Here is a 24,571-nt window from a genome sequence, read left to right as displayed (position 1 = left end):
CATGTTCAAGGAACCAGTTTGAGATAATCGGAGCTTTATGACATGTCAGAAGATGAGTACACTGCAGTCACAAAAGGATGGACATGGTCAACAACAATACTCAGACAGGATGTTGAATTTAAAGCATGAAAGTTTCCCCCACACTATCTCATCACTGCTGCCAGTCTAAACTGTTAACACAATGCATGATGCATCCACGCTTTCATGTTGTTTATGCCAAGCTCTGAAACCACCATCTGAATGTTGCAGCAGAAATCGAGACTCGTGAGAGCAGACAACATTTGTCCAATCTTCTCCAATTTTGGTGAACCTGTGTGAGTTGTACTCTCGGTTTCCTGTTCTTAGTTGGGAGGAGTGACACCTGGTGTGGTCTTCTGCTGCTGTAGCTCATCTGCTTCAAAGTTTGATTCAGAGATGCTCTTCTGTGTATGCTGTGTTTGCATGTTGTTGCAGTTGTTATGTCTACATGTTTGAATGCATTTCAATGCTGCCATGTGATTGGCTGATTCGATATTTACATCAGTCATCAGATGAACAGTTTATATTAACATGCCATAACCTGACAGACAATAAATGACCTGGACACACACATGTGCTTGTATGTAACACCTAATTATTTATTAAGACTATTTAAATTGAAGTTAATCAGTGTATGGATTGGTCTGTGTATTTTTCACTAAATTGTGTTTTGATCCTTTGGCATTGTTTTTAGAAACTGCCAATAAAGCACCTTTATTTATTTTCTTAAACATCTTTATATATTTTTTTATTTCCTCAGATAAAGCAATCTTATTTTTTTCTTTGTATTTCTGATTTTCAGCCTCAGAAGAGTCACAAATGACGTCTAAGTCATTTGTGCCACTTTCTTCCGTCTGTCTTTCTGGCTCGCCTTAGCTGGAAACATTGCATGGGAAAGTTTCATATTGGCTGTCACCCCATGATGTCACAACAGTGAGGTATCAGCTGACTGACACACACCTCACATGACACCCATATCTGCTGAGGGACCTCTTTTATAGCTGCTCCCAGCCACTCCGGCTACTTGCTGAGGTTTAAGCACACTTATTTGACCAAAAGTCAGGATTAATAATAAAACATACGTAACTTTAATTAAATATGCCAAGAGTTTTTCTGCTAATTAAACAACAGTAACATTAAAGCTACTCTAAAAGCAGATTAGCAGTTTGCCAGGGGAGAATCTATTTAAAGTTCAGAAATGTTATACCTCTGTTAGAGATGGCGGCTGTGAGAACACTGCGTGTATTACGTGATCAGAAGCACCGCTCTATATTTATCAGATCATGGGGCTTGCCTTGTCGCATGCTCACATGCAAGAACACCTACCAGAGGACGTACAGCATGGTGCTGCAGAGACTTCCTTGACCTTCATCTCCTGCAGAGCAGGACAGCTTGAATCAGGACAGGTAGGAACCATGTTTGGATGTAAAAGTACAACAAAACAGCTAAAACACATAAACATTTGAATTCTATATGCTGTAATTTTAATATAAGTAAGTTGTAAGTTGTGGCATTTTAGTTTTATGATTTGCATTGCAATTTAAATTGTGGATTGAAAATGACGCGCACTTAAAATTCATATCCTTGGATTTTTCATAAGCAGCTTTATTAATGAGTTGATTTGAGATTAGAGTTTGCTAGTCATCCTGACAAGATCTGTAAATGTTAATATTACCTGATAACAAGGGTTTTACTTGACAGCTCTTTAAATTGATTTTGCAGGTTTTGTTGAAGTTGAAGCAAAATGGAAGAGTTTGAATACAGTGTGGAAATCTGTGACCGTGACTGGGAGCGCTTCTTTGCAGAGTGCGAGGAGTGTAATCTGCTTCCTCCATCGCTAGCAGGTCTCGAAGATTCGGGGATGAGTGACATTGATGACACGGGGTCTGTTCTTGCCATGAGGGCTCAGAAAGTCGATCTAACCGCAGGCTTTTCTGAGACTGACCGCCCTATCGATGGGCCGCCACACTGTGAGGGCTCTCCTGTGGAACACTACCTCAGCAAACACGGCATAGGAGGGATGGAGAGCGTCCTCTCGGGCAGCGAGGAGGATATCCACCTGCAGTCCGTCAATATGTTTTTTGAAAGGCTGAAAAGTCTGACAGAGCCTGAGCCAAGCCGAGTGAACTTTGGAAAAAACAGTGAGGCAATACAAGAGACGGAGCGGTGCAGCGAAGGGCAGCAGGCCAGTAGAGATGCACTGCCAAAAAACATCCAAAAGTTAAACTTTCTGCCTGCCAGGGGTGAAACAGCAGTTGGCAAAGAGAGCAAGAGGCCTGTCAACACCATCAGAAAGACAAACACACTGAGAAAAGTGCACTCTGACCCCAGCATTTCCTTGCAACATGCAGCCAGTAACTCAGTACTCAACACTAACAAATCAACTGAAACTGAGTTATTCATCAGAGAGGAAGCCTGCACAGAACCCAGAGTCAGCAACGTACAGCAGTGGAATCGTGACTCACTGTGCACGGCCGTCTGTTCAGTGGCCACACCAAACAAGGTGCAGACATGCGCACTTCTACATGACTTTAAAGAGGAAGAATTGTTGAAACACCTCTGTAAAAAGTGTGCCACTGATTTAGCCAGTGATTTGGACATGGCAAATATTAAATGGCAGGAAGACCAAACTCCTATTGTTTCACAGTCAGACACAGCATGTTCAAACAAAGCAGTGATCCAAGAATCTCCGTCTGCTTCCATGAAGAGGAAGAGGAGAAAGAAGAGACGGCTCAGTGTGGAGCAAGGCGAAGGTGGGCACGGATACGAGAGGCAGGTTTTAGTCAAGCCAAGCGACTCGGAGGAGGAGCAGTGCCCGTCAAAAGCAGGAACAGGTCTCTGCTTTTCTGAGGATATCAAGTCGTTTTATTTAAACGAACCACAGAAAAATCTCACATCTCTTCTAACACCATATTCAATGACCAGCAGCAGTTTCCCGGTGATTATATCTTCTAATCCTCCATGTGATAGTCAGCACCAATATTTGTCAGAGAGTGTGGGCAGGCAGAGGAGGAGTACAGATACATCCGACAATAATTCAGCAAACAATAGCTCAGCGACCACACTGAGTCAAACTGATGACAGTGCAACGTCTGCACCAAACAGCAGTGCTACTGTGGCAACAAACTCAGAGGTTTGCAGCGAGTCGCAGGAAGAAAAATCAGCTGGACTGAAAATGTATCCTAAACTGCCAGTTTTAATGACAGTAGGTGAATATGGTAAACCAGACATGGGCAGAGAAAGTCAGAGCGGGGACATAAAAGTCGAGGGGCGTCACTCCGTCACTTCACCTGAAAATGAAAAGAATCTCACATCTGCTGTAGAGGTCAAAGCAGTAACTCATAGTCTTTTATCGAGCTCAGAGTCAAATGCTACTTCTGTGGAAGTCGGCCAAAATGACAGACAACCCGCCGCTAAGTCAGTCCTGGCTGTGGAGGCTGGAAATTCTGGCGGGGACGAGCCCACACTGTGTCCCAGTGAGGCTGAGCCCCAACAACAGCTGGAAAAGGAGTTTCACAACACAGACCAATATAGCGGCACAATGGCAAACACCGACTATTCTCCACCTACAGCCTCGACTTTAAAAGGCTTGCTCACAAAACCTCTGCAATTAAAAACTTCTGCCTGCAAAGTTATCAGCGCTCAATTTACATCTGATAGTTTTAATCCCTCGCCCGATGAAAGCTTTCTGTCTAAAAGTTCACCCTGTATAGGTGTGAATACAGAGTGTCTTCTTGAGGTTCACACCTCACCCAAATTAGATATTTCAGAGAAAAGCACAGAAACACTAGCGGCATCACAGATAACAAGCAAGAGTCGAGCAGAAACCAAATCACCCGTGTCTGAAGATGTACTAACAAGTCTTTCAGATATCACAAATGTATCATCCTGCGGTACTCTGAACACAGAGTCACGGTCAAATGGAAATATCAGAGACATGCCAGCAAGTTTCTGTTCATCTGTCAGCGAGCAAGAGTCTGGAGGTCATGGAGGAAAAAAGGGGGACGAGAAATCTGGACTCAAGAGCCCAGACTCAGTGTGCGAGTTGTTGGGAAAAGCGGAAGATGCCATCTTGGTACCCGAAGCTGAATGTAAACCTGAACGGGTGCTGAATCCAGTGTTTGCTATGTCTTCCTTTTGGAGTGAGATGGAGAAGCTGACAATAAACGACATTCTGGGTTTGAGAATGATCAGCAAAGCTGCTCCACCCAGCTCCCTCCCACCATTACAGGAAAACGAGGAGATGGCAGATTCAGGCTTTTTCACTCAAATAGACGAGTCCACACCCGAGCAAACGACCGAGGACGCCTCTGGTTTCCCCGATGCTGTAGAATCATGTTTTAATCCTAATAGCGCGGCCAATTTTTCCCCTTCACGAAGTGTTTTATGGGAGAGTGAATCAGCCCACGTGAGCCGAAGTGCTGATATTTACCCTGAAAATGTGATGCTGACATCTGTGAGCGACACTTCTCGACCTTTCTTCTCAGAAAAGGCTGAAAAGTCCCTCCGAAAGATTTCCAAAAATATCAGCGTGCACAACTTACGTGCACTCGAGTCTGAGTCATTTAGCTACACGCAGAAATGTGAAACTTTACAAACAGTAGATGAAGGAGAATCTCAGAAAGCAGAGTATGTCTTGCCTAAGCAAGACAAAGGCACAGATCCTCTGCCTTCCTCTCTGACAGACAGTTACAGCATCTCTCTCATAGATATATTTCAGTACTTCTTTGGAGGGAAACAAACTGCTCCCAGCCAACCAGCTGCAGATAACTTAACCACCTTCTACGATGACGGGAATTCAGTCCCTGAAACGTATGATCATTTTTTCTCTGAGTTCGACACAGAAAACTTCTTCTATCCGCTCATCGCAACTGAAGATGAGACCAAAGACAAGCCAGTTCCTATCTTTTCCAGCTCTCGCTCAGCTAACAGAAAATTCCAGTTCCCGGAAGCTTATGATTATTTCTTTGCCTCATCATCCTCATCTGACGAGTCGGAATCCGATGAAGAGGATAACACCGGTCCTGTCAGGGTATTTACCAGGTTCAGCCGCAAGGCGAGCTCATCTCATATTTCTAAAGACATGTATGATGATTTCTTTGCAGAGAACAACCTCAGACAAAACTTCTTCTGGAAAACAACATTCTCCTTCAGGAACATAAATTTTTCAGCATCTACAGTCCAAAACCAGGCGTCGCACTCTCTGTCTCTCGTACCTGCGAGACAAAGGGGCGGTTCTCATGCAAGGACAGTTTCTTCTCTGAATGCACTGGGAAATGAAGACGTGATGTTTCCTGATCCACTGCTCTACCACTTTGAGGACAGGGTAGTCAGCCAACTAGCACAGCAGCCTTTCAGATACGAAGACCTGCAGACGGCCGTTTCAAATCCAAGTAAGTCCACTTTAACACAACGATGCACACAGTAACCGTGGAAATGCGTTAGGTTATGAGATTCATTGCAATGTGCAGTGGTCGAATCTTCAGTATGTATCCTGGATTTCAGACATAACAGTTTGGATTGGTTTGATTTAAAAAAGTAAAGAGATGAGATCTCAGTAGCATCTTCACTGAAATTCCAAGTAAATGATTCAATTTGCCTTTATTTTTTGTAAGAAGTTGAAAGGGAAAAAAGACAGAAAATGCATTTTTCCCTCATTCATTCTTTATATTCTCCCAGCTTAACCATCTGATTTTACAAACATGTCCACGTATCAGATAGGGGTCTAAATTTGTCATCGTTGCACAAAGCAGCACTCAGTTGCTTTCAAATCTTAAAATGACCTGTGATCAGAGATGGGCAGTAACGCGTTACTTGTAACGTGTTACTGTAATCCGATTACTTTTTTCAAGTAGCGAGTAAAGTAAGGGATTACTATTGCAAAAACAGTAAATAGATTACCGTTACTTTCCCGTAGGAACGCTGCGTTACTGCGTTACTAAAACCGTGATGTTTTTGGGAGAACGTCTCATGACAGTGATGTAAGCAAGTGTGACGTTCATGACAACAGCTGTGTGCAGATCAACAATGGATAATATATCGAGTGCGGGAGAGAGTATGAGCGTGCAGCGTTTAAAGCGTGGAAGTACTGACCTTACTTTGAGTTTGATTCCATAAAAAGTGACAAAAACATTAGCGTCTGCTGCGCGTAGGAAGAAAACTTCTTTTTACAGCGAAAAAAAACCCATAAACTTCCAAGCAAGCACCGAGTGCGCTATGACGTAATGGGAAACTCACAGAGAAACTCGCGGATTCTTCCACTGACCGCTGTGGCACACCTGCACCAGGGTAAACCTCCGCCTACCCGCAGTCCTGCTTTACAGGTGAAAATAGAGCAAAAGGACCGCTAGTCTTTGATTTTATTTATTTTCTGCTGTGTTTTACTTGCATCTACTTGAAAGAGTGAGTGTAAACACAAAATATATATATATATATATATTTTATGTGCTGGAATGTGTTTAAATATTAAACAAATTTCTTCCAGTCAGAGAATGTTGCATATAATTAAATTTTAAAGCTAAAAAATTAAAAGAGTAAAACTAATAAAACAAGTTTAAAAAAGAGACTTTTCCATTTGATTACATTTTGTATGATGGATTATGCAGAAAAAGTAGAATTGGGCTGAAAGATCTGTTGCTTTATCACCTATTCAGGTTGTAAATCGTGTTTTTTAAAAGTAACTAAGTAACTAAGTAATTAATTACCTTTGAAAATAAGTAATCATTAAAGTAACGGGATTACTTTTTGGGGGAAGTAATCAGTAATTAGTTACTGATTACTTTTTTCAAGTAACTTGACCAACACTGCCTGTGATCAGCCAAAATCTCCTGAACGAGGCAGCAAACACAGCCCAGAGGAGGTGAATAGAGTCCAGTTGTCTTCTGAACACTTCACCTACAGTATGCTGGACCTGATATTGTTTTCCACTCCAGCCTCAATGGAAAAGTGAAAAAAATTCTGTATTACAGTATCTTAGAGTGACACACTTAAACTTAAAAAAGATGTTTCGAAGAGCAAGATGAAGACTGCTCTAACTGTATGAACCTGTCCAACAGATTGCATCTCTGTGAGGCCTCCAGACAAAAAACCAAAACTAATAGACTATTTTTCATTAAATCAGGTTTAGTTAAGCTCTTTTTTGTTTTCCTCACATGTGGACGACTGTAACGTTGGGCATGTCCACTGCTCGGTCAGCTGTTACAGTCCTGACTGGGACAGATTCTCTTTCCTCAGCTGTCACACGATCCGTACTGGACTGCAGGCACGCAGGAGTGAAGCTAAGGGGAATGGTAGTGCGTGATAAGTTGACTTCACTCAATGAGCGTCATATCTGAGCTCTAAGCCGGCTGTAATTGTGTTTGGCTGTGAAGGAAATGAAATTACCTCATATTTATTCATGAGTCTTTATGTGTAAATCCCTCTCCTCCTCCAATGCATTTAATTAATATGCTATATGATATCTGAGCTCTTTTGCTTACCCATGAGGGTTATCTTTAATGTCACAAATACTCACTAGATATATATATACTTATATACTCCTAGAAGTGAACTGTCTGCAGGTGTTTCGAGGTTTACTGGGGCACTGTGTGAGAGCAGAGGAAGGCCAAACTTGGTGGGATTTTATTTACAGCTGCCAAACACAAATGGATTTCTTTGTACATGGTTGTTCCATTCTTGTGTGTTGCATTTGCACGAACAGCTTACCCACTCAAAACATTTCTGTCTTTGAAGGGTTGGATGCCCCATTCCTGCCGCTCAAACAGTCAGACATGTGTCTGGTTTGCATTGCGTTTGCCTCGTGGGTGCTGAAGACTGCAAATCCACAAGTCGGAGATGCTTGGAAGGCTGGTACGTGTGCAGCATCAGGGTGTTTAATACCACAGAAAATTTCCTTTTTAAAGACTGAAATTACAAAATGGTTCTTATTAAGTGACTGCGCTTCAAGTCCTGACACACTGAAACTTGGATTTTAGCAACAGGATTACTCACTTTTTCACTTGCATTTTCCACACAGTTCTGCTGGCCAATGTAAGTGCCCTGTCAGCCATTCGATACCTGCGTAAGTACGTCAAAGCGGAGGCGGCCGGCTGTGAAACGAAACTGCACCGCAGGGCGCTGCCTGCTCCTTCACCTCTTGGCCTCTAAATATGTCGAGGCTGAAGTGATCCATCTTTTCCAGAAAGTCCGCGGCGGATTGTTGAAACACGTTTGCACTGTGATTACTGATCTTACGTCTCACTGAGCTTTCCAGAGAAAGTGTTTATTTTAAGAGCAGTTATTTAACTTGAGTGAAACTTTAACATCCGAAAGTGTTCAGAAAAAAAAATGAAACGACCAAAGGCAAGATGAGGCAAGCTCATCTGACTGAAAGAAGGCTTTAGAAAAATCAGATGCATAAGTATGTGTGAAGCAAGCTTGGAGGTGATGAGTGATAAGTGGATTAGTGTGAGAGACTGTAGAGATTCAGGAGAAATTTACACAAACTTGTTTCCATTACATGACTTTTGGTAGCAGATGCTTCTATTTAAATCAACCAAACTTTTAAAATATTCTTACTCACAGTTATTGTATTTTACAGATTTGCCACTGTAGCCGCTCCCATTCAGAAGCATAATTTATTTAAGGGGGACAGCATTCTGTGCCAGTATCAGTTATATGTATATTATATATTATGTGAATGGTATTTTATGTTAATGACAGAGATCTGTATACTGTTGTCATATGTTGCACTGAGCTGTGGATGTTGATGATAATGGCAGTGATGCCTTTCAGTTGAACTAAAGTAAACAGTGTAGGTTGTGTGCTGTGTGTGTTATTGAAAAAGCAGACGTGCACGCAAACCTTTCTAAACACTAGATGGCGACATAAACTCATGTAACTGGACGCAGCTGTGTGATTTACAATGTCTTTCTTCCCTAGAATAAACAAAATACTGCCGATAAATCAGTACAGAAATATAAGACTAAGCTTATATCACAATGTATTTTAATATACTGTTTAAATTTAAAGAGTTTAAAAGTTTGGTCAGTATTGTTGGTATTCAAAGAGCACTCTGTCAAGACGTTTTGTCCAGCAGGGGGCAACACTGGACCATAAACTCCAAGTGTTTCAAAGTTCTCTTGATTTTTCAAAGGAATCTTTTTGTTGTTGTTGTTTGTTGAGCCAGTTAACACTGACTTATGAATCATTTGAGCATGAAAAAGCTGCCTAACAGTAATGAATCACTGTTGTGTCTGCGCGTAACAGACAACTTAGCAAATAGCTTTAAATTGTATCTTCAGGCACTTTGTTACTAGCAGAAATCTAGTTTCTCATAGCTTACAATCATTTTATTAATTAAATCCAGGAAAAATACTAAAGAAAAGACAGATATAAAATAGTATTTTTGCACCAACTAAGGTGGATTTTCATACAAAATACTGACTTTTAAAACTGGTTATAATTGTACAACTCTAACCCTGAAACTCTTGTTTTTAAATCATTTACTGTATTTCCGTGTATGCCTGCATGTTTCAGTCAATTGCACCACATTTTGCTACAAGATGTAAAGAAATTAGAGAGGTCACATGATTTTTCCAAAGCACTGTACAATCTATTAATCACAGGTAAACTGTTGTTTATTATTTGCCTACATGGAAACTAAATGGTGTCTTACTAGACTTTGAAAGAGGCACCTGGTGAGCTAGTGTGTGCAGACTGCAGAAAACCTGTTTTACAACATAAGGTTTGCATAAAAAGACTTGTTTTATTCTTACACTGTTATTTTTCTCACGTTCTAATATAAACCAATCCTTCACCACTCACTATTAATTTTATTTAAAGCCAAGACACTTTGACAAATTATTACCTTTAAAGTGTTCCTATTACTATATGCAGAAGAGGACAAAACAGACACAATATACTGAAACTTTTAACACTTTTATTTCCAAATATAAATAAGCACCTCAAACAAAAATCAAAAAAAGCCACAGAGGTATCAGTACTGTGCACCTCTGATATTATTATTATTATTATTGTTATTATTATTATTATTATTATTATTATTATTATTATTAAGTCAATATTAGTCAGTTACAGCCACATCTATTTGCCTTGACAGTATAGCACAATAAAATAAGAAGTGTACAAGATTTACAAAAATATACATATATTCTTTACTATAACAAGCCCTGATGGAATGCTTTAATAACATTACACATTACAGTATAATATGAAATGAACAGCCTGTTTGAAAAACCTATAAATATTTTTAAAAAGAAACTGGGTTTACTACAGATAAAACCAATGACAGTGCACTTACAGCATATAGCAGATTTAGAAAATATTATTCAAGCTACACAGTATATACAGCATCCTCTACTGTCTCCTTCCACAAATGCTACATATTAAACAGACAACTGAAGCCTTTGTTTGCCACCTCCATAACGTTTTGCTTCATCCCGTCATTCCTCTGCTCAACTGCCCGACGTCTAACAAAGCAGTTCCTGGGATTTGTTGGTTCCTACTGTACACAGTGGGACCAGCACGATGCTTGCTGTGCTTGCCGGCTTTTATTATCCCCCTGATAGAGATCTGTTGTTTGCACACGTCCAGACGAGCGCCGGGCCATCCTTTTTGTTTTATGACCATCTCTGTGGTGTTGCCATGGCACCAAGCCCTCTGGCCCCGAAGTCTAATCCTGTCCAGTCTGTTGAAATTCCAGCCGTTGGCTGGATCATTCCTGTATCACAGTCGAACTCCCAAATGTTGTCATAGTCTACTTCCTGGTCATCTGGTTCTGCGGGTTTGAGGTATGAATTGCGACCTATAAGAATTGAAGACGATTAACATACTTGTAGTTTCACACAGCAAAAAGCAAACCTCACCCTGTTTAAGTAAACTTGGAAACAGTCCCAAAGTAATTATGGTGTTATGTGCATTGTCCCAAAATATGGTCTTACTGTAAAAACCAGTAGAGCTGCATAATCCCTGCTGCACCACCTTCTCTTGTTATTTATGGTCAATAGTAAAAAACGTGCAGCCCGTCAAATAAAATCACCTGGTAAAATCATGTTTACTAGTTTATCTGGATAATCAGATAATCTGGACTGACCAGAGAAATCCTAGTCTTGTTTCATCAACGATAGCAGAGCCTGTGTGAGCAGTTGTGTGCTGTCAGTCACAGTGGGGTTATAAATCCAATCTGTTGAGCAGTGTTCTCTTACACTGAGCTTCACCCTGTTGGGACAACTGCACCAGCATATTTAGAGCGACACTAAGCTCTAATTCACTGGCACATTTGCACATTTCCTACACCTTCAAATCTGCAACCTTTAACCTTCCGTCTACCTGCTGACAGACCCGGGAGTTTAATCACACCAAAGTGCGCACAGTGTTGAATTTACAGTGTGGTTGGAGCGTGGCCAATGTTGTGTGTCCTTTTAGGCACACAGGCTCACAGTGCTGACTTTTATAGCTCAAACTTTGAGATTGGAGATTTCAAAGAGTCTCCATTGTTTCTCCACAAAGAAAAAAAAGGGGCTCTGTATCTTTGTTCACAGGATGAAATGAAAACATTTCCTATCTGGGCTAGGAGCACAAAAATGACACGCAGGTGTTCTAAACATAAAAGGAATGTTTTATTTGGCTATTGATTGCATGCCTTTAATTCTTACCTGGTGAGTAACCATAATGCATCTGAGCAGGCTTTCTGGCAGAGCTCGACGGGTGAAGTATCTGTCAGCAGATGTGAAAACAGAGACAGTTACTTCCTGTGATCAGTTACAACAAACATCCTCATGGTTTCTTAAAAATGTGTGTTTCTTCTGAACCTGTTTAAATATCACCTGCAGCACACTTGCTGTGCTACCATACAGTTTATCATTTCACTCTGCACTACTGCATTCCAGAAACCGGCGTGTCCTGGGAGATGAGTATCTCTGTGCCTCTCACCTGCTCTTGCATTTGACCTGGCACAGGCAGCAGCTTTAGCCTTGACACAGCCTCTGCTCTCTGCTGCGCTTGGTTCTCAGGTGTGTCCATCTCCAGGTCCAGAGCGTGGCCCTGGGAGTTGGTCAGGACCAGGCTTCTCCTGCCGCGTCCACCCATAGGAGGGTCGTGGAGCTGGAAGGAGGAGGGCAGCATCTGGGGTTCCTGGTGGTGGTACTGCTGTTGATTCAGCTGTTGCCAGAGCCGCGGCTAAGAAACAAAGAAATAAGATGTGCATTTTTAGCACAAAAGTTGCAACATTCCTCAGTTACAGTGGACAGTAAATGTATCCAATAAAATAAATGATGACTTCATAAAGAGGAATAGTGCAGTAAAACTGAATATTTTACTGCACTAGTAAATTAGGCCAAACTAAAATAATTAAATGACTGGTTGGCTAAATCACAATTTAAAACGTTTAAACTTCTATAGAAGATTTGACATGCTCTAAAAAAAGAGTTATCATATGACCAAATACTCATGTGTTTATGGGTGTTTGCACTGCTTGATATCAGACAGGCTGTGCAGGTGTAAATTGAACCTGTGGATCCAGTATCATTGGCCCACTTACCACTGGCCTGGCCTCTTCCAAGGAGTAGATTTCGGGGGTGCAGGGCTCATCGTAGAGAGGCGATAAGGGTTGTCGTGGGGCACACATATCCGAGTGGCGCTGGGAGATGTCAAGGGAGTACTTCAGGGATGTCTGAGGAGTGCTCCAGCTGTTAGACTGGAGAGGATTTAAACAGAGGCAGGAGTTAGCTTTACAGTAAGGAGAAATTTCCTTGCATTTGTAACAATAGACACAGGAAGTAGAAAAATCAACTAATCCACAATTAGTTGTAAGTGTTACAGTGTGATTGTGTCTTTGTGACTTATTCCAGATCTGCACCAGTGGAGCAGTAGAGTGCACCAGACTGGCTTAAGCTCTGTTTATAAACTCTAAGAGAGATCTCATTCCTTGCATCTTTGATTAAATTGATCTTTCAACCAGCCTAAGTGGCAGTGTTACTCCATTTGTTAACACCATATGCATGTCTCAGTCTATTGCCTGGTGTCTATTTAGGTTACTGCACACATGACACGTAAAATACGTCAGCGGTCTCAAAGGGAATATTCGGTTATCGAGTTAGACGCCAGACTGAATTACCTTGACAAGTGGAGCTTTCTCCAACCGCTGCGGGCTGGCCCGGTGCTGGGCAGAGTAGGGTATGCTGTAGAGCTGAGACAGCTTGGAGCTCTCTGCAGGCTGGAGGTAGGAGCTGTGCTGAGGGGATGAGTAGCGCACCGACAAAGGTCGTAGGTCACGCTCGGGCCTCGTGTGGGAAGATATGCTATTGCTTCTGCTGCCTAGCTGGGCAGTCTCAGTCGAAGAAGGACGGCTGGAACTGTACTGTAAGGACAACACACCCAAAGGACAAAAGTCAGCCAAGAACTGGAGCTTTAGATCACATGTGCCAGCACAGACTGTCTCTTTAGCTTCTGTTTGCTCGTGTTTTTAGCAAACAGTGTCATGTAAGTGTGAGAGAAAAATGTCTCTGTTTAATTTGTGCCTTAGATCTGAAGCTGAACACTAGCATCTGGGCGTGCAGCACGCTCTACTTTAGCTAATTGGATAGGCAGGCAGCTTACAGGACCCGCCCCCCCTTTCCTGGAGGAGTTTGGTCAAATGTCCTGATAATGCAGAATGATTAGGAAACTGCTGAAGCAGAAGCTAAAGGTCTCTTATGACTCCAAATCTATAGTTTTCGCAGATAGGCATCATTTGAGTGAAAATGACTTTGTTCTGTCTTTCCTTTTCTTTGCTGAAGGCCTGAGGATCAGCACCGGAGCCTTTGTAACAGGAGCACTTTGGTCTCTACACCTTGCTTAATAATTAACTTTGTGAAAGAAAGCATCTGGTTGCTCAGCTCCAACAAAACAAACACAGGCTTTTTTTTTTTCACAACTCTGACCATATTTATATCTGTGCAAATATTGGTGCATGCGATTAAGTCTATTAGATCACTTGAACACTCATGATTGAGAAGTAGCACACAGCCGACTTACACAACGAGGCTCGGAGTACCCAGGGGTGAGAGGGTTCTCGTCAAGAATTGGGAACTGAAGGTTTCGGGATCCTCGTCCACTTGGGGGCTGGCTAGACTTAACAGACTCCATTCTTCCTTGGCTGTGTCCACTCCACCTGTCAAACTGAGGGGCCTGGAGATTAAAGGGCACAAAGCACGCATTAAATATGTAAAGCAAGCGACTGTGAATAAATCTTTCAGACTTTGGTCATGTCTAGACCTACAGTAAATTGTTAAATTGGTAACACAGTAGCAAAAATAGAGGAAGTCAAGTATATAATCATGCTGAGTGTTAGTTTACAAAAGAGGCAAGGCCAGACTCATACTTTAATTCACTCCACCCATATTTTCACAAGAGATAGCTCTCTTAATAGCAGCTGTGGTCAGTTTAATTATGTTTGTCCCCTGAAAGCAAGGAAAGCAGGCCTCACCTCTGTCTTCGTCGGGGTGTAGATGATGTCATAGACGGGAGGCGGGGGGCTGAGAACAGGCACGTCAGCAGCTTTGAACTGCTGGATCCAGTCGCAGAACTCGGTCCTGGCCAGACAGGACACCACTATGGGGTTGATCATCTTGCCTGGGAAGAGAGGAGGGGAGGACAAAGCCTGTCATTCGGTCCACTTGCTCACTGGAATGTGCTATAGCAAGATTGTCATTCAGCAGGGATAAAACCAGCTCATTCATATGGGGGGGGGGTTACACTCTGTGACGCTAGCAGATTCATGGAAAAGGGCACTTAGCACAAAAACATGCATAAGAATGCAGGCTCATTAAAATCTCTTTAACATGGATATGACTAAAGAGCAGTGTTTACCTTCAATCATGAAGGTGTTGGGCTTGACGTCTTGACAGGGCGTGGTCACTGTAATCATGTTGAGCGGAAGTTTTCCCTGCAATTGTATAGCAACAGGTTAACACAACTTTCTCGTGCACACTCTTAATATGTCGGATGCATTTAGCCTGTGACTCATTTGAACATCAGAAAGGGGTCAACCTCACCTTATAGAAGAGCCCGTCGTTCTCCTCTGATAGGATGATCAGGGTCGATGGGTACATCACCAGCAGCCTGTCATTCTGCTCCTGAGGACAGAGAGATTTATGAAGCGTGTGGTTTTCTTTTGCTGAGAATTTATATTATTTTTCAACCAGAAGCAACATTTTTGCATAGTTTCCCAATTTTGTATATCTTGTTTACATATTTTACCATGTGTGCCTTTCACTTGATTTGTATGTATGCCTCCTGTTTGTATATATTTCCCCTGTGTACTGTTTATTCCTGGTGTTTTAATATTTACATTTTATTCCTGCACTTGATTGTTGGGTTTTCTCTGTATTGTTCTCCATTGGGTCTTTTACCTTACTTCTGAAGGTAAGAAGGCAAGCCCTGATAACTCAAGCAGTGATAAGATACGAATAACCTCCGGTGCAAACACAACCATAAGACCTGTGCGAACGTTAACAAAACCAGCGACATTATCTTTTAATACGGCGCTGTGAGAGGTACACTTTAAATCTCAGTAGGATCTCCACTCAGAACCAGTTAGTGGGGGGATTTAAAGGTGCGGCAGAGGGACGGTTTATGTTTCCACTCTCTCTCTCACTCTCTCTCTCTCTCGGAGGGCGTGTCTGGATAGACAGCTGACATTCCAGCTGTGAGGTGAGTCGAGTCACTGCGTGAGCCCAGCAAATGCCTCTCACACACCCAGGCCCTAAATCTCAAGCACTTCAATGGGACTGCCGATTTTTTCCCACAGAAAATAAACTGCAGAGATCCACGCAAGTTGTGTCATGACTACTGTTTTTTTTTTATTGGCTGCTAAACGAAGCCCTGTTTGCGGTACTTTTTTTTTGTCTTCTTGTATGTTTTTCAGGAGCAATCAGGTTGCAGGTGTCTCGCACTGCTGGTGCACCATGACAGGAAACAAAAAGGAGCTGAAGGACATTATATACACATATAGACTCCACCCTTTTCATTCACTCCTTACATTTTGTTGAGCTGATGTTTGTGTTTGTGTTGCGCAATGTGAAAACTATGTGAGTCACCTAGATTAAGGGCTGATGTTATCCTGACTATAATCATGGGAAAAATTCTCAGAGTTTGAAAACATGAATGTATCATTTGTTACCGTCTGTACAGTATTAGGCAAGTGACCCATAGCAGTGATTCAGTCTTGATAAGAAGCAGAGGTAACGTACCAGGCAGGGCAGGTGCTGCAGTCGCACCTTAGTGACATAGGTGATGGTGCCCAGGCTGTCTCGCTGTGAGCCTTCCCACTCGTGGATTGGCTCTCTGTTGATGGAATTTCTCAGCTCCTCTCTTCCCTCGAGAGAGTTGTCCTTGTTGAGCTACACGAGTGAGTAAACAAGAGATGAGTTAGGTGAGTCGGATCATCACCTGAGTAAATATAAGAAAAGCTCGGCTTTTCCTGAAACATAATCGTGTTCGTCTGCCTTCCTTCCCCGGCTTGTACGCCAACACCGTTTTAAAGAACTCATGACTCTGTTTCTTTTCTCTTTTTTTTCGTGATACATCCACATTCACGTGTTTTATCAACTAATTCCCCACCTGTGGGTGTAGAGTCAGCACTTTGCCCCTGCACAGATGTGAGGGTTAGTTTGATGTAGGCCATGATGCGGTCAAGGCCACTCCCTAGTATCGAAGCCTCAGGGAGAGCCAGCAGTGAGTGACCCACTTGACTCACCTACATCTACACGCACGCACCCATCCTGTTTTATGAGCCAGGACTGAAGCCAAAGTATTTTCTGGCTAATTCAATGTGTGACTTAAGAACACACACACACATACAGAGGCCAAAAAACCACAGGCGAGGCTGATGAACTTACTCTCACTCTAGTGTAGTTTTCTGGTGACGTTGCATTTCCTCCATTAGCTTCAATGTTTTCTCTGAGCAGCCCAAACCACATGTCCATTTCTTCTTGGTTGGCGAAGTAGACGATGATGGGATTCAAGCTGACGCCTGCAGGATGTAAAAGGTCACAGGTCAAAAATGTAAACCGCTTCCTCTTTCTAAGCCCTTTTTTTTTAATCTCACAGTGGCAGATTATTCATGTCCACAGTCTGCCTGCTTTGATGTTGTGAGGCGTTATGCAATAAGGGCCATAAATGTGAACACATGTTCAGGACAGTCAACCACATGTAAGACCTATGTTGGAAAAACCCCTCTGACCTGCTGTGTTTGGTATTTAAGGATTGTAGGAGATTTTCCTTCCCACACAGTGCTTATCCAGAAGGAATGAACAGGACCTGGGATGAATAGATCTGGAATCTCCCTCTACCTATCAGTCCCACACATACCACAGATAACCAGCACAGATAGGTAGTCTATTTCATTCCCGTCCACTGGCTTTTTACTGTAATCGTCTGGAACCGTGAACCTGTTGACTGCTCCCTTAATAAGCAGCTCGTCTGGAGTCTTGTGTTGACTTTCTTTTCACTGCAGGTCTTAATTTTAGACCGTGACCACAGCACTCCCTAAAACTTAAAGTTATCTTTTTCACTCCCTCAAATCTTTCCTCTTTTTTTTTTTAGTTCAAGCAACGCAAACATTACGAAAACGTCTCTCCCGGCTTTCAGTCAGTCAGGTCATTGACTGTTGTTGAAAATGTGCCACAATAAACATCTTGTGTTCACAGCTACATGTGTAAAAGCTTCCAGGAATTTTTACACATCCTCTTGTGTTGCTTTTGCACAGTCACCCCTCTAAGTCATCGACAGCGCATTTTCGACTCAGTGAGAGGAAGACGTCGGCCTCCCTCAGAGAACCGATGTACATCAGCTCTCCCTTTTTGACTCAGAACTTCCTCACGCTTCCTCCAAATGTTTCCGGGCAGCTGTGCCCTGGGGAAGGTTAACGAAGTTTAAAACCAACCAATAAAAAACAACAGTGTTGAATAACAGGCTTGATCTGGGAAATTGCAAAACCAAAAGCGTGAAAGAGCAACACCGGAGAATGTCAATATTCTGGCAGCAGATATAAAAGTCCAGTCCACTTCTCTCGTTTTTATTTCCTGTGCTATTACAAAAGCTACGTAGCCACAACAGCTTTTTGTGATTTTAATTTAAGAAACTTTCGGATACTTTTTTTTTTCTTGCCCATTCAAAGTTCAAAAGCTAAGTGGCATTTCAGCAAGCCTTAACCTGAGCAGTTTTTGGAAAGTGGCACCATAGATTATAGGCGGTGACAAGGTTAAGAGCGGTAGCTGGGCTTTTCTGCTCAACAGCTGGGCCGGCTGAAGTGCACCTGTTGTCTAACAAGCAGGGTATTTAAGGCCAGTTTGGCCCTCCCTGACCGAAGGCGGAGGGGGCTCAGCTCTGGTTCATCTCGGTTTTGAGAGGAGGTGAAGAGGTGAGAGGGATTGCGGGACCTTTGAATCCCCAGAATGTGATAACAGTGGAAATGCTGCAGTCTGGAAATAGTGGGGGGTTTTCTTTTCTAAAGAGAGGAGAATTTTTACTTTGATCTATAACTGATGAGGCGGTTCGACACAGCTGACCACACAACAGAAGATTAAAACAATAAATAAAAATTGTGTCAGTCTGTCTCATCATCAAAAAGAGCTATCCACAGCTCTACGTCATACATTTTCAGTCTAAGTGATCAATTACCTAAATTCCACAAAGCCAAAGAAACAAAACAGCATTATTGGATACCACGGCACAATGCCAGCAACCACTTGTGTCCTTTCTACTGAAGTCAAACATACCGTTTATTTGAAAGGCGAATTCCTGGGGTTGGCTGTGATTGCAGTTCTGCTGCAGGCTGCAGATAGTGAGCTCTTTCAACGGAAGAGTCCCCTGCACATAAACAGTAAAACAACTTCAGTCATGGCGCTTTTCACTCATTTCACTTTGCAACTTGTTCTCTAATGTGTGCCTTTCTCTTATTTTTATAGCATATATTTCTTTCGTTTTGTGTTTATTCCTGCTGTGTACTATTGATATTGACCCACAATTTCGTTGTGCATGCACAATGACAATAAAGAGCTATTCTATTCTCTTCACTTGCACACAAACATTCATAAACTACAAACCGTTCACTGCATCATCATCAGAGCTGCTATATGATCTGTTTGAGCCATCTGTTCAGCTCTAGTTCTTAACCAAAAATTATTCACCATGACAGTGAGGTCAGTCTTGGAAGCCAATGATGTATTCATGTCTGACTTCCATTTTCCGTCCTCTATAAGCCTGACTAATACTGCACACAGGTGCTTAGCTGTCTCTTTTAGAGAAGGGGTTTAATTGGCGGTAGCTACTGATGATTAATGGCTGCTCACGTTTTATGAGGCAGGTGAAGACACGTAATCATACCTTCTGTTTACCAACAAAGTGCTGGTTGACAGGGGGATCTATGTCAGAGCGTATGATGAAATGACAATCTTTTTTTTTTTTTACATCTAACCTGAAATCGTGAGGATTTAAAGGAAGGGATTGTTGATAATGTTGCTTGAATTTTGAAAACTCACCTGGTATGTCAGTCCGGTTGTGTTGTTGGAAACAAAATGAAGGTGTGTCTGGAACAGATCCAGGTAGCAGTCGTGTATATCCTGAAGAGACAGTAAGAGAAGATGAGCCAAATGTGCCGTGTAGTAAAATCTATCCCACCTGTGAGGATTACTGTTCTGCATTAAAACTGCAATCTCCGGTTGCAGGTAAATGAAGCTGTGTATGCATAAAGGCCCGTGCGGAGGCGCACGTTATTACTGTTTATTTTGTATCACACCATCTTACTCAAGCGTTTTCCTCTGATTCACTGAGTGCCCACCGTCTTGTTACAGTATTATTTTGCTCTTTACTGCACAGTATCTTCTTTTCCCACCGTGACGTCATTCCTTCAATTAATTTTTTTTACGCTTATTGACAGAGCTGTTGTGTCACAACTTTGACAAATTGCAGTTCCCACCAGCAAGTCCTCTATCTGTGCCTGGGATCAGACACACTCTCTCTGTACCCTGAGGTTTTCTCATGAAGCTGTTGCACAACCACAGCCTATGCAAGCATGTCCAAACACAGGCTGCGGTTCTCTTTTTGGAAAACATATTGGATCTTTCGCAGCCAACCAGTGCGTCAAAGCCGGCAGCGAGTTTCATTGTGTTTGGTGGCTGCAGCCACATCCTGTTAATCTCCACCTGTTTTGTTTTTTTGTTTTTTCGGCTTCTGACACTCACTGGGTTCGCACAGGGATGACTGGCATGATGTGTCACCATAGGCTTGGCCATTGTTGGACATGACTTTAACCGCAACGAGGTAGTTGCAGTATAATCTTTGTTTTCTTTTACAGCTGTGTTCCTGACATTGCGACACATGGTCATTTAAAAAAAAAAAAAAAAAGGTGCTTTGCTGCGCTCACCTGACAGTGGAGGAAGCGGAAACGAACTTTGGAGCTGTGAATCATCCGTCCATAATTCTTCACATTGATGCTGCTCTTCTTCCAGCCGCTGATCGGGTCGTAAGCAAACGGAGGATCCCATTTGATGTTTTCTATCGTCTGCAGATCTTTAGGGGACATTTCCTGCAACCAACAAGTCACAATATTAGTTCGGGCATGTCAGCAGTAAAGCAGTCAGACCTGAATTTAAAGTCAGAAAGATTGGCACAGGGCTTGAAAACCACAGCCGAGCAGTTCTGTTTGGCATGTAGATGAATGACGTTATGTTTTCAGAGCTGATGGAGGTACGTACCTTCCTCGGGGTGACAGTGCAGAGGATATTTATGATGCTGTTGGACTTCTCCTGTCCCTCCTGGGGATTATACTTGCGAAACAAGCGACTGCTGTCATGAGAAAGGAAAACTATGTGTTAATACTCACTCTCCAGTGTTTACCGCCTAATCTATGTTTAGCTGTTTGGTTTATTTCCCAATCAACTTCACGCCTATAAGGATTCCAATATAGTCTCCTATGTACAGTTAGTGAAATAACCTAAATCTAATGTTTGTTATAGCAAAGCTTTTCCTTCCAAAGTCACACTTTAGTTTAAATCACGTTGTCTGTCTCCTAAATCAATCAGCATCCACATGCCTGGCTCCCACTCTGTCAGTGCCAGCCCTTTAAATGATAAGAACAACTGAGTCTTGTGTTTGTGATAGCGAGGATATCCACAGGGAAAAATCAGCATTCAATGTCTCTCTTTGTTTTGCATGACCCTCATCTATTACCATTTGTGTCACATCTTCACGAGGAAGCTCCCACACTGCAAAGATAAGGCTTTAGAGACTGCTTTTACAGCTTCCGCTTGTAGTTTATCTGCTTATCTGTACATATGTGTGCCAGTGTCCTCAGTTTAACAACGCAGGCTTTTGTTTTTATGCTGGGAATCAAGGGTTGTCCGTCCAGGACGTCCATGTGCAGAATTAATTATTTATTAGTGCCTATTGAACAATAAAAAAATAAAACTTTCTAAAATGTATTTATGCGCAGTGAATAAATATAATGGTCCTACATTGTGATGTAATCTGCATCTGCAAGGTGGCAGAGGAATGTGTTGTAGATAATAGACAGGTAGTGGATTTGCACACCCAACATTCTCCAAGTCACTGCTGTGGCATTCAGCACCATTCACTCCCCTTTTCTTCAGGGAATACCTGAGCCTGGCCTGATTCTCCAACACAAAGAGGTTGTACGGTAACAGAAAAATGGAACACTGACTGTATTGTTCATCCTGATCCAGTGATCCTGCCTGGAAGGTGTATCACTGTCCAAGTTTGAGCCGCTGAGCTTTTAAAACCAACGGTCTTTTTAGGGTCGCAATGCTCATCTTTTTATTTAAAAAAAACTTTAAAGCTACATGAGATGTTTAACCAAACTACATCCTGAATCGTTAGTCAGAAGATGAAGAATAGAAGCAGTGGTGAATTAGAACCAGATGTGATGGTCTAGCAAGGCTGAATCAAGGGTAACATGCCCAGGCATATAATCCTGGGGGATTAAAAGAAAACCAGGTAGAAAACCAAGTGTAAGCCAGCCATCTCCATAGTCACGTAGTCATGTACTAACTTAGCAGACTAAACCTTATCATTTAAGAATAACAGCTCAAAATTAATCACGTTAATACTCAAGTCTGGATTGGTTTTTGTGTGTGTGTTCATCTTTTGGAGGGAAAACAGAGTAATCGACAGCTGGCAGATCATCTTCACAGAGATGCAAAGAGGAGGCAAATGGTAACTGGATCATTGACACCGTTGGCCAGACGGACAGGCTGCTCAGGCACGACTCCGGGACTATTCTGTATTATGATCCTGAACCTGGCCCCACAAAATGCACAACCTCTGTGTAACCCCACTTCTCAAACCCTCAAGAAATACCAAGAATACCTTCCGGGTGAAAGCCAGTGTCTAAAATAACAATCTGCTGTCAAGGGCATGACTCTGTTTACACACCGACACAAGTACAGTATGAACACCCGGAGAGATTGAATAGTTCTTACCTGTTTCTGCGTATGAAACTCTTGCTGGAGAATCTGAAGTTGTGCTGGGGGACACATGACATACTGCTCCCCATGCTGCTTTCCTGTGTCGGGCTCTGCGCCTCTGTGTAGATACGCTGTAAACTCCCTGTGTGATGGATGAGTCTAATCCAGACGTATGGTGCGCTCACTGCTGAAGTCAGACTTGTACTGAGGCAGAAGTAGGGAGGGTGAAGAGTCACTACTGTGTGTGAGTAAAAGGGGGTGGAGTTTGGGGCTGTGTCACAACAGGTTGTGTGTGTGTGTGTGTGTGTGTGTGTGTGTGTGTGTGTGTGTGTGTGTGTGTGTGTGTGTGTGCGTGCGCGCTCGGTGAATAAGGACACACACTCCCCTGACCTGCCCTGTCTGCTAAATCAATCCCGACAACAAAGCCAACAGGAGGGGGTTCAAGGAGAAGTGTGCCATTTCACACCTTCCTGGAGCCAAATGGAGCTCATTGTTGGCTCACCGCTGCAATAACTGGCCACTAAACACGCTGGATGGTGTGTGTCAATCACACGGGAAGATGGGAACTTCTGCTGGCATGTCCAGACATGAAAATGCCTCCACACTTAAGTATTCTATTTATTACTGCAAGGTAAGTATCTGTGAGCTTTTGGTTAGTAGACTGGATAAAAAAAACACAGCACAGGGCTTAAAAAGGGTCAAAACATCTGTTAACCCCAAAGAGGGGAAATGTCTGGCGTCACATTGTTTTCAGAGCAAGGATATATGAAATGTGATATTTTCTTATCCATGTTTGCAACAGAGGGAACAGGATGCTTGTGAATTCAACCACTGAAATTTTCATAAGCCAAGAGGTGTATGCAAACACATCTTGTTTGCATTTTAGGAGGATGTTCCCAAATTAAATATCCACTACCTAAAAGTGAGAGTCACTCTAAGAAGTTAGGTCTTAACACCCATATCTGGTTAAAGGTGTCAATTCCCAGGTTTCCAACTTCCTTCATAGAACACGCGGTCTTATCGGTCAGACAACAAAGCCCAAAACTCATGATCACGCTCTGTTTGCTCATTGATTAGATCATTGTCTGTGCTGAGCTGCTGCACTAGTGTCATAAATTTTAAGCGCACGCTGCGGTCTGTCAGTTGTAGTGATGGGTCGTTCGCGAACGAAATGGCTCTTAGAGCCGGCTCTTTGACGTGAACGACGCGAGCCGGCTCCTTATCGCGAGCCGTCACGTGGGTTTTTTTTTTTTTTCTTTCTCTCAGCCTCTCTCTCGCACTTTTTTTCCGCTTCACTCTGCACGCGAGCCTTGTGCTTTACGCTGGGCAGAGGGGGGAGGGGCGGTAGTTACACTCAGTAGCACAGGAACAGAGCCAGAGAGAGAGAAAGAGAGGCAGGGACAACAACATTAGAAAGGTATAGTAATCATCCACAACTATTTTCGGTTGCAGATGATAAAGGATTGAGAAAGTTTATTCATGCAGGTCCATATGACAGAGAATATGCATGTTCTTTTAGTTTTCATATTATAATTTATATTTAATTGTGTTGTGGTTTGCAGTGTTTTGTGTTCTTTTCACTTTAAATTTGTGAAAGGAAAAAGCTGAAAATTTAAATAGTTAAAAGTTGAAATGTGAATAGTTGATTTTTGTATTATATGATTTATTTATTACATTTTATGTGGAGTGAATAAATAAAAGTATATTTACGGTGGCCCCTAGAGACAAAGCACATACAAACTTCAAATCACGTACGAACTCTGAAGCATGTACAAACTCCAAAACACGTAAAAACACGTACAAACTCCAAAACACGTAAAAACTCCAAAACACGTACAAACTCCGAAGCACGTAAAAACTCAGAAGCATATAAAAACTCAGAAGCACATAAAAACTCAAAACACGTACAAAAGACAACAGAAGTGCTCCAGGATGCTGGGCGCAGTGTTGAGCCTTTGTTATCTTGTGGCTACACAAGCCAGCAAGTACCAACGACCGGATTTGGTGTGTGGTAATAACAGGTAAATGAACTTTTTTTTAAATTATTTGAATATATATATGAGTGCCTGTGTATAAATACACAAACAATA

General features: G+C 42.3%; 2 protein-coding genes across 3 annotated transcripts; one reads left to right on the top strand and one right to left on the bottom strand.

Annotated features, from left to right (window-relative positions):
• The first annotated feature begins 1,281 nt into the window (after positions 1-1,281).
• Positions 1,282-9,346, top strand: perm1a (PPARGC1 and ESRR induced regulator, muscle 1a). The gene is made up of 4 exons (XM_085394914.1): positions 1,282-1,424; positions 1,741-5,411; positions 7,750-7,866; positions 8,033-9,346. Exons 2-4 carry the CDS (start codon positions 1,763-1,765, stop codon positions 8,161-8,163), a joined length of 3,897 nt encoding a protein of 1,298 aa, XP_085251040.1. The 5' UTR covers positions 1,282-1,424; positions 1,741-1,762; the 3' UTR covers positions 8,164-9,346.
• Positions 9,347-9,938: 592 nt separating this feature from the next.
• On the bottom strand, positions 9,939-22,678 carry plekhn1 (pleckstrin homology domain containing N1). 2 transcript variants are annotated; one of them, XM_085394386.1, is made up of 16 exons: positions 22,497-22,678; positions 20,754-20,841; positions 20,423-20,584; positions 19,539-19,619; positions 18,777-18,867; positions 16,896-17,029; positions 16,248-16,397; positions 15,051-15,131; positions 14,866-14,941; positions 14,483-14,628; positions 14,032-14,184; positions 13,133-13,375; positions 12,557-12,712; positions 11,950-12,195; positions 11,673-11,733; positions 9,939-10,822 (listed from the first exon to the last, which is right to left on the bottom strand). In XM_085394386.1, exons 1-16 carry the CDS (start codon positions 22,568-22,570, stop codon positions 10,638-10,640), a joined length of 2,127 nt encoding a protein of 708 aa, XP_085250512.1. In that variant the 5' UTR covers positions 22,571-22,678; the 3' UTR covers positions 9,939-10,637. The 2 variants fall into 2 exon arrangements, with proteins under 2 accessions (XP_085250512.1, XP_085250511.1); XM_085394385.1 differs by having other exon boundaries at positions 9,940-10,822; positions 20,754-20,844.
• Positions 22,679-24,571: the final 1,893 nt, after the last annotated feature.

Source organism: Rhamphochromis longiceps, linkage group LG20 (assembly GCF_057381845.1).
Source record: "Rhamphochromis longiceps isolate RC_006_pf linkage group LG20, R_longiceps_female_GT1.1, whole genome shotgun sequence".
Classification (NCBI taxonomy): domain Eukaryota; kingdom Metazoa; phylum Chordata; class Actinopteri; order Cichliformes; family Cichlidae; genus Rhamphochromis; species Rhamphochromis longiceps.
This window is presented reverse-complemented; position numbering and strand designations above follow the sequence as displayed.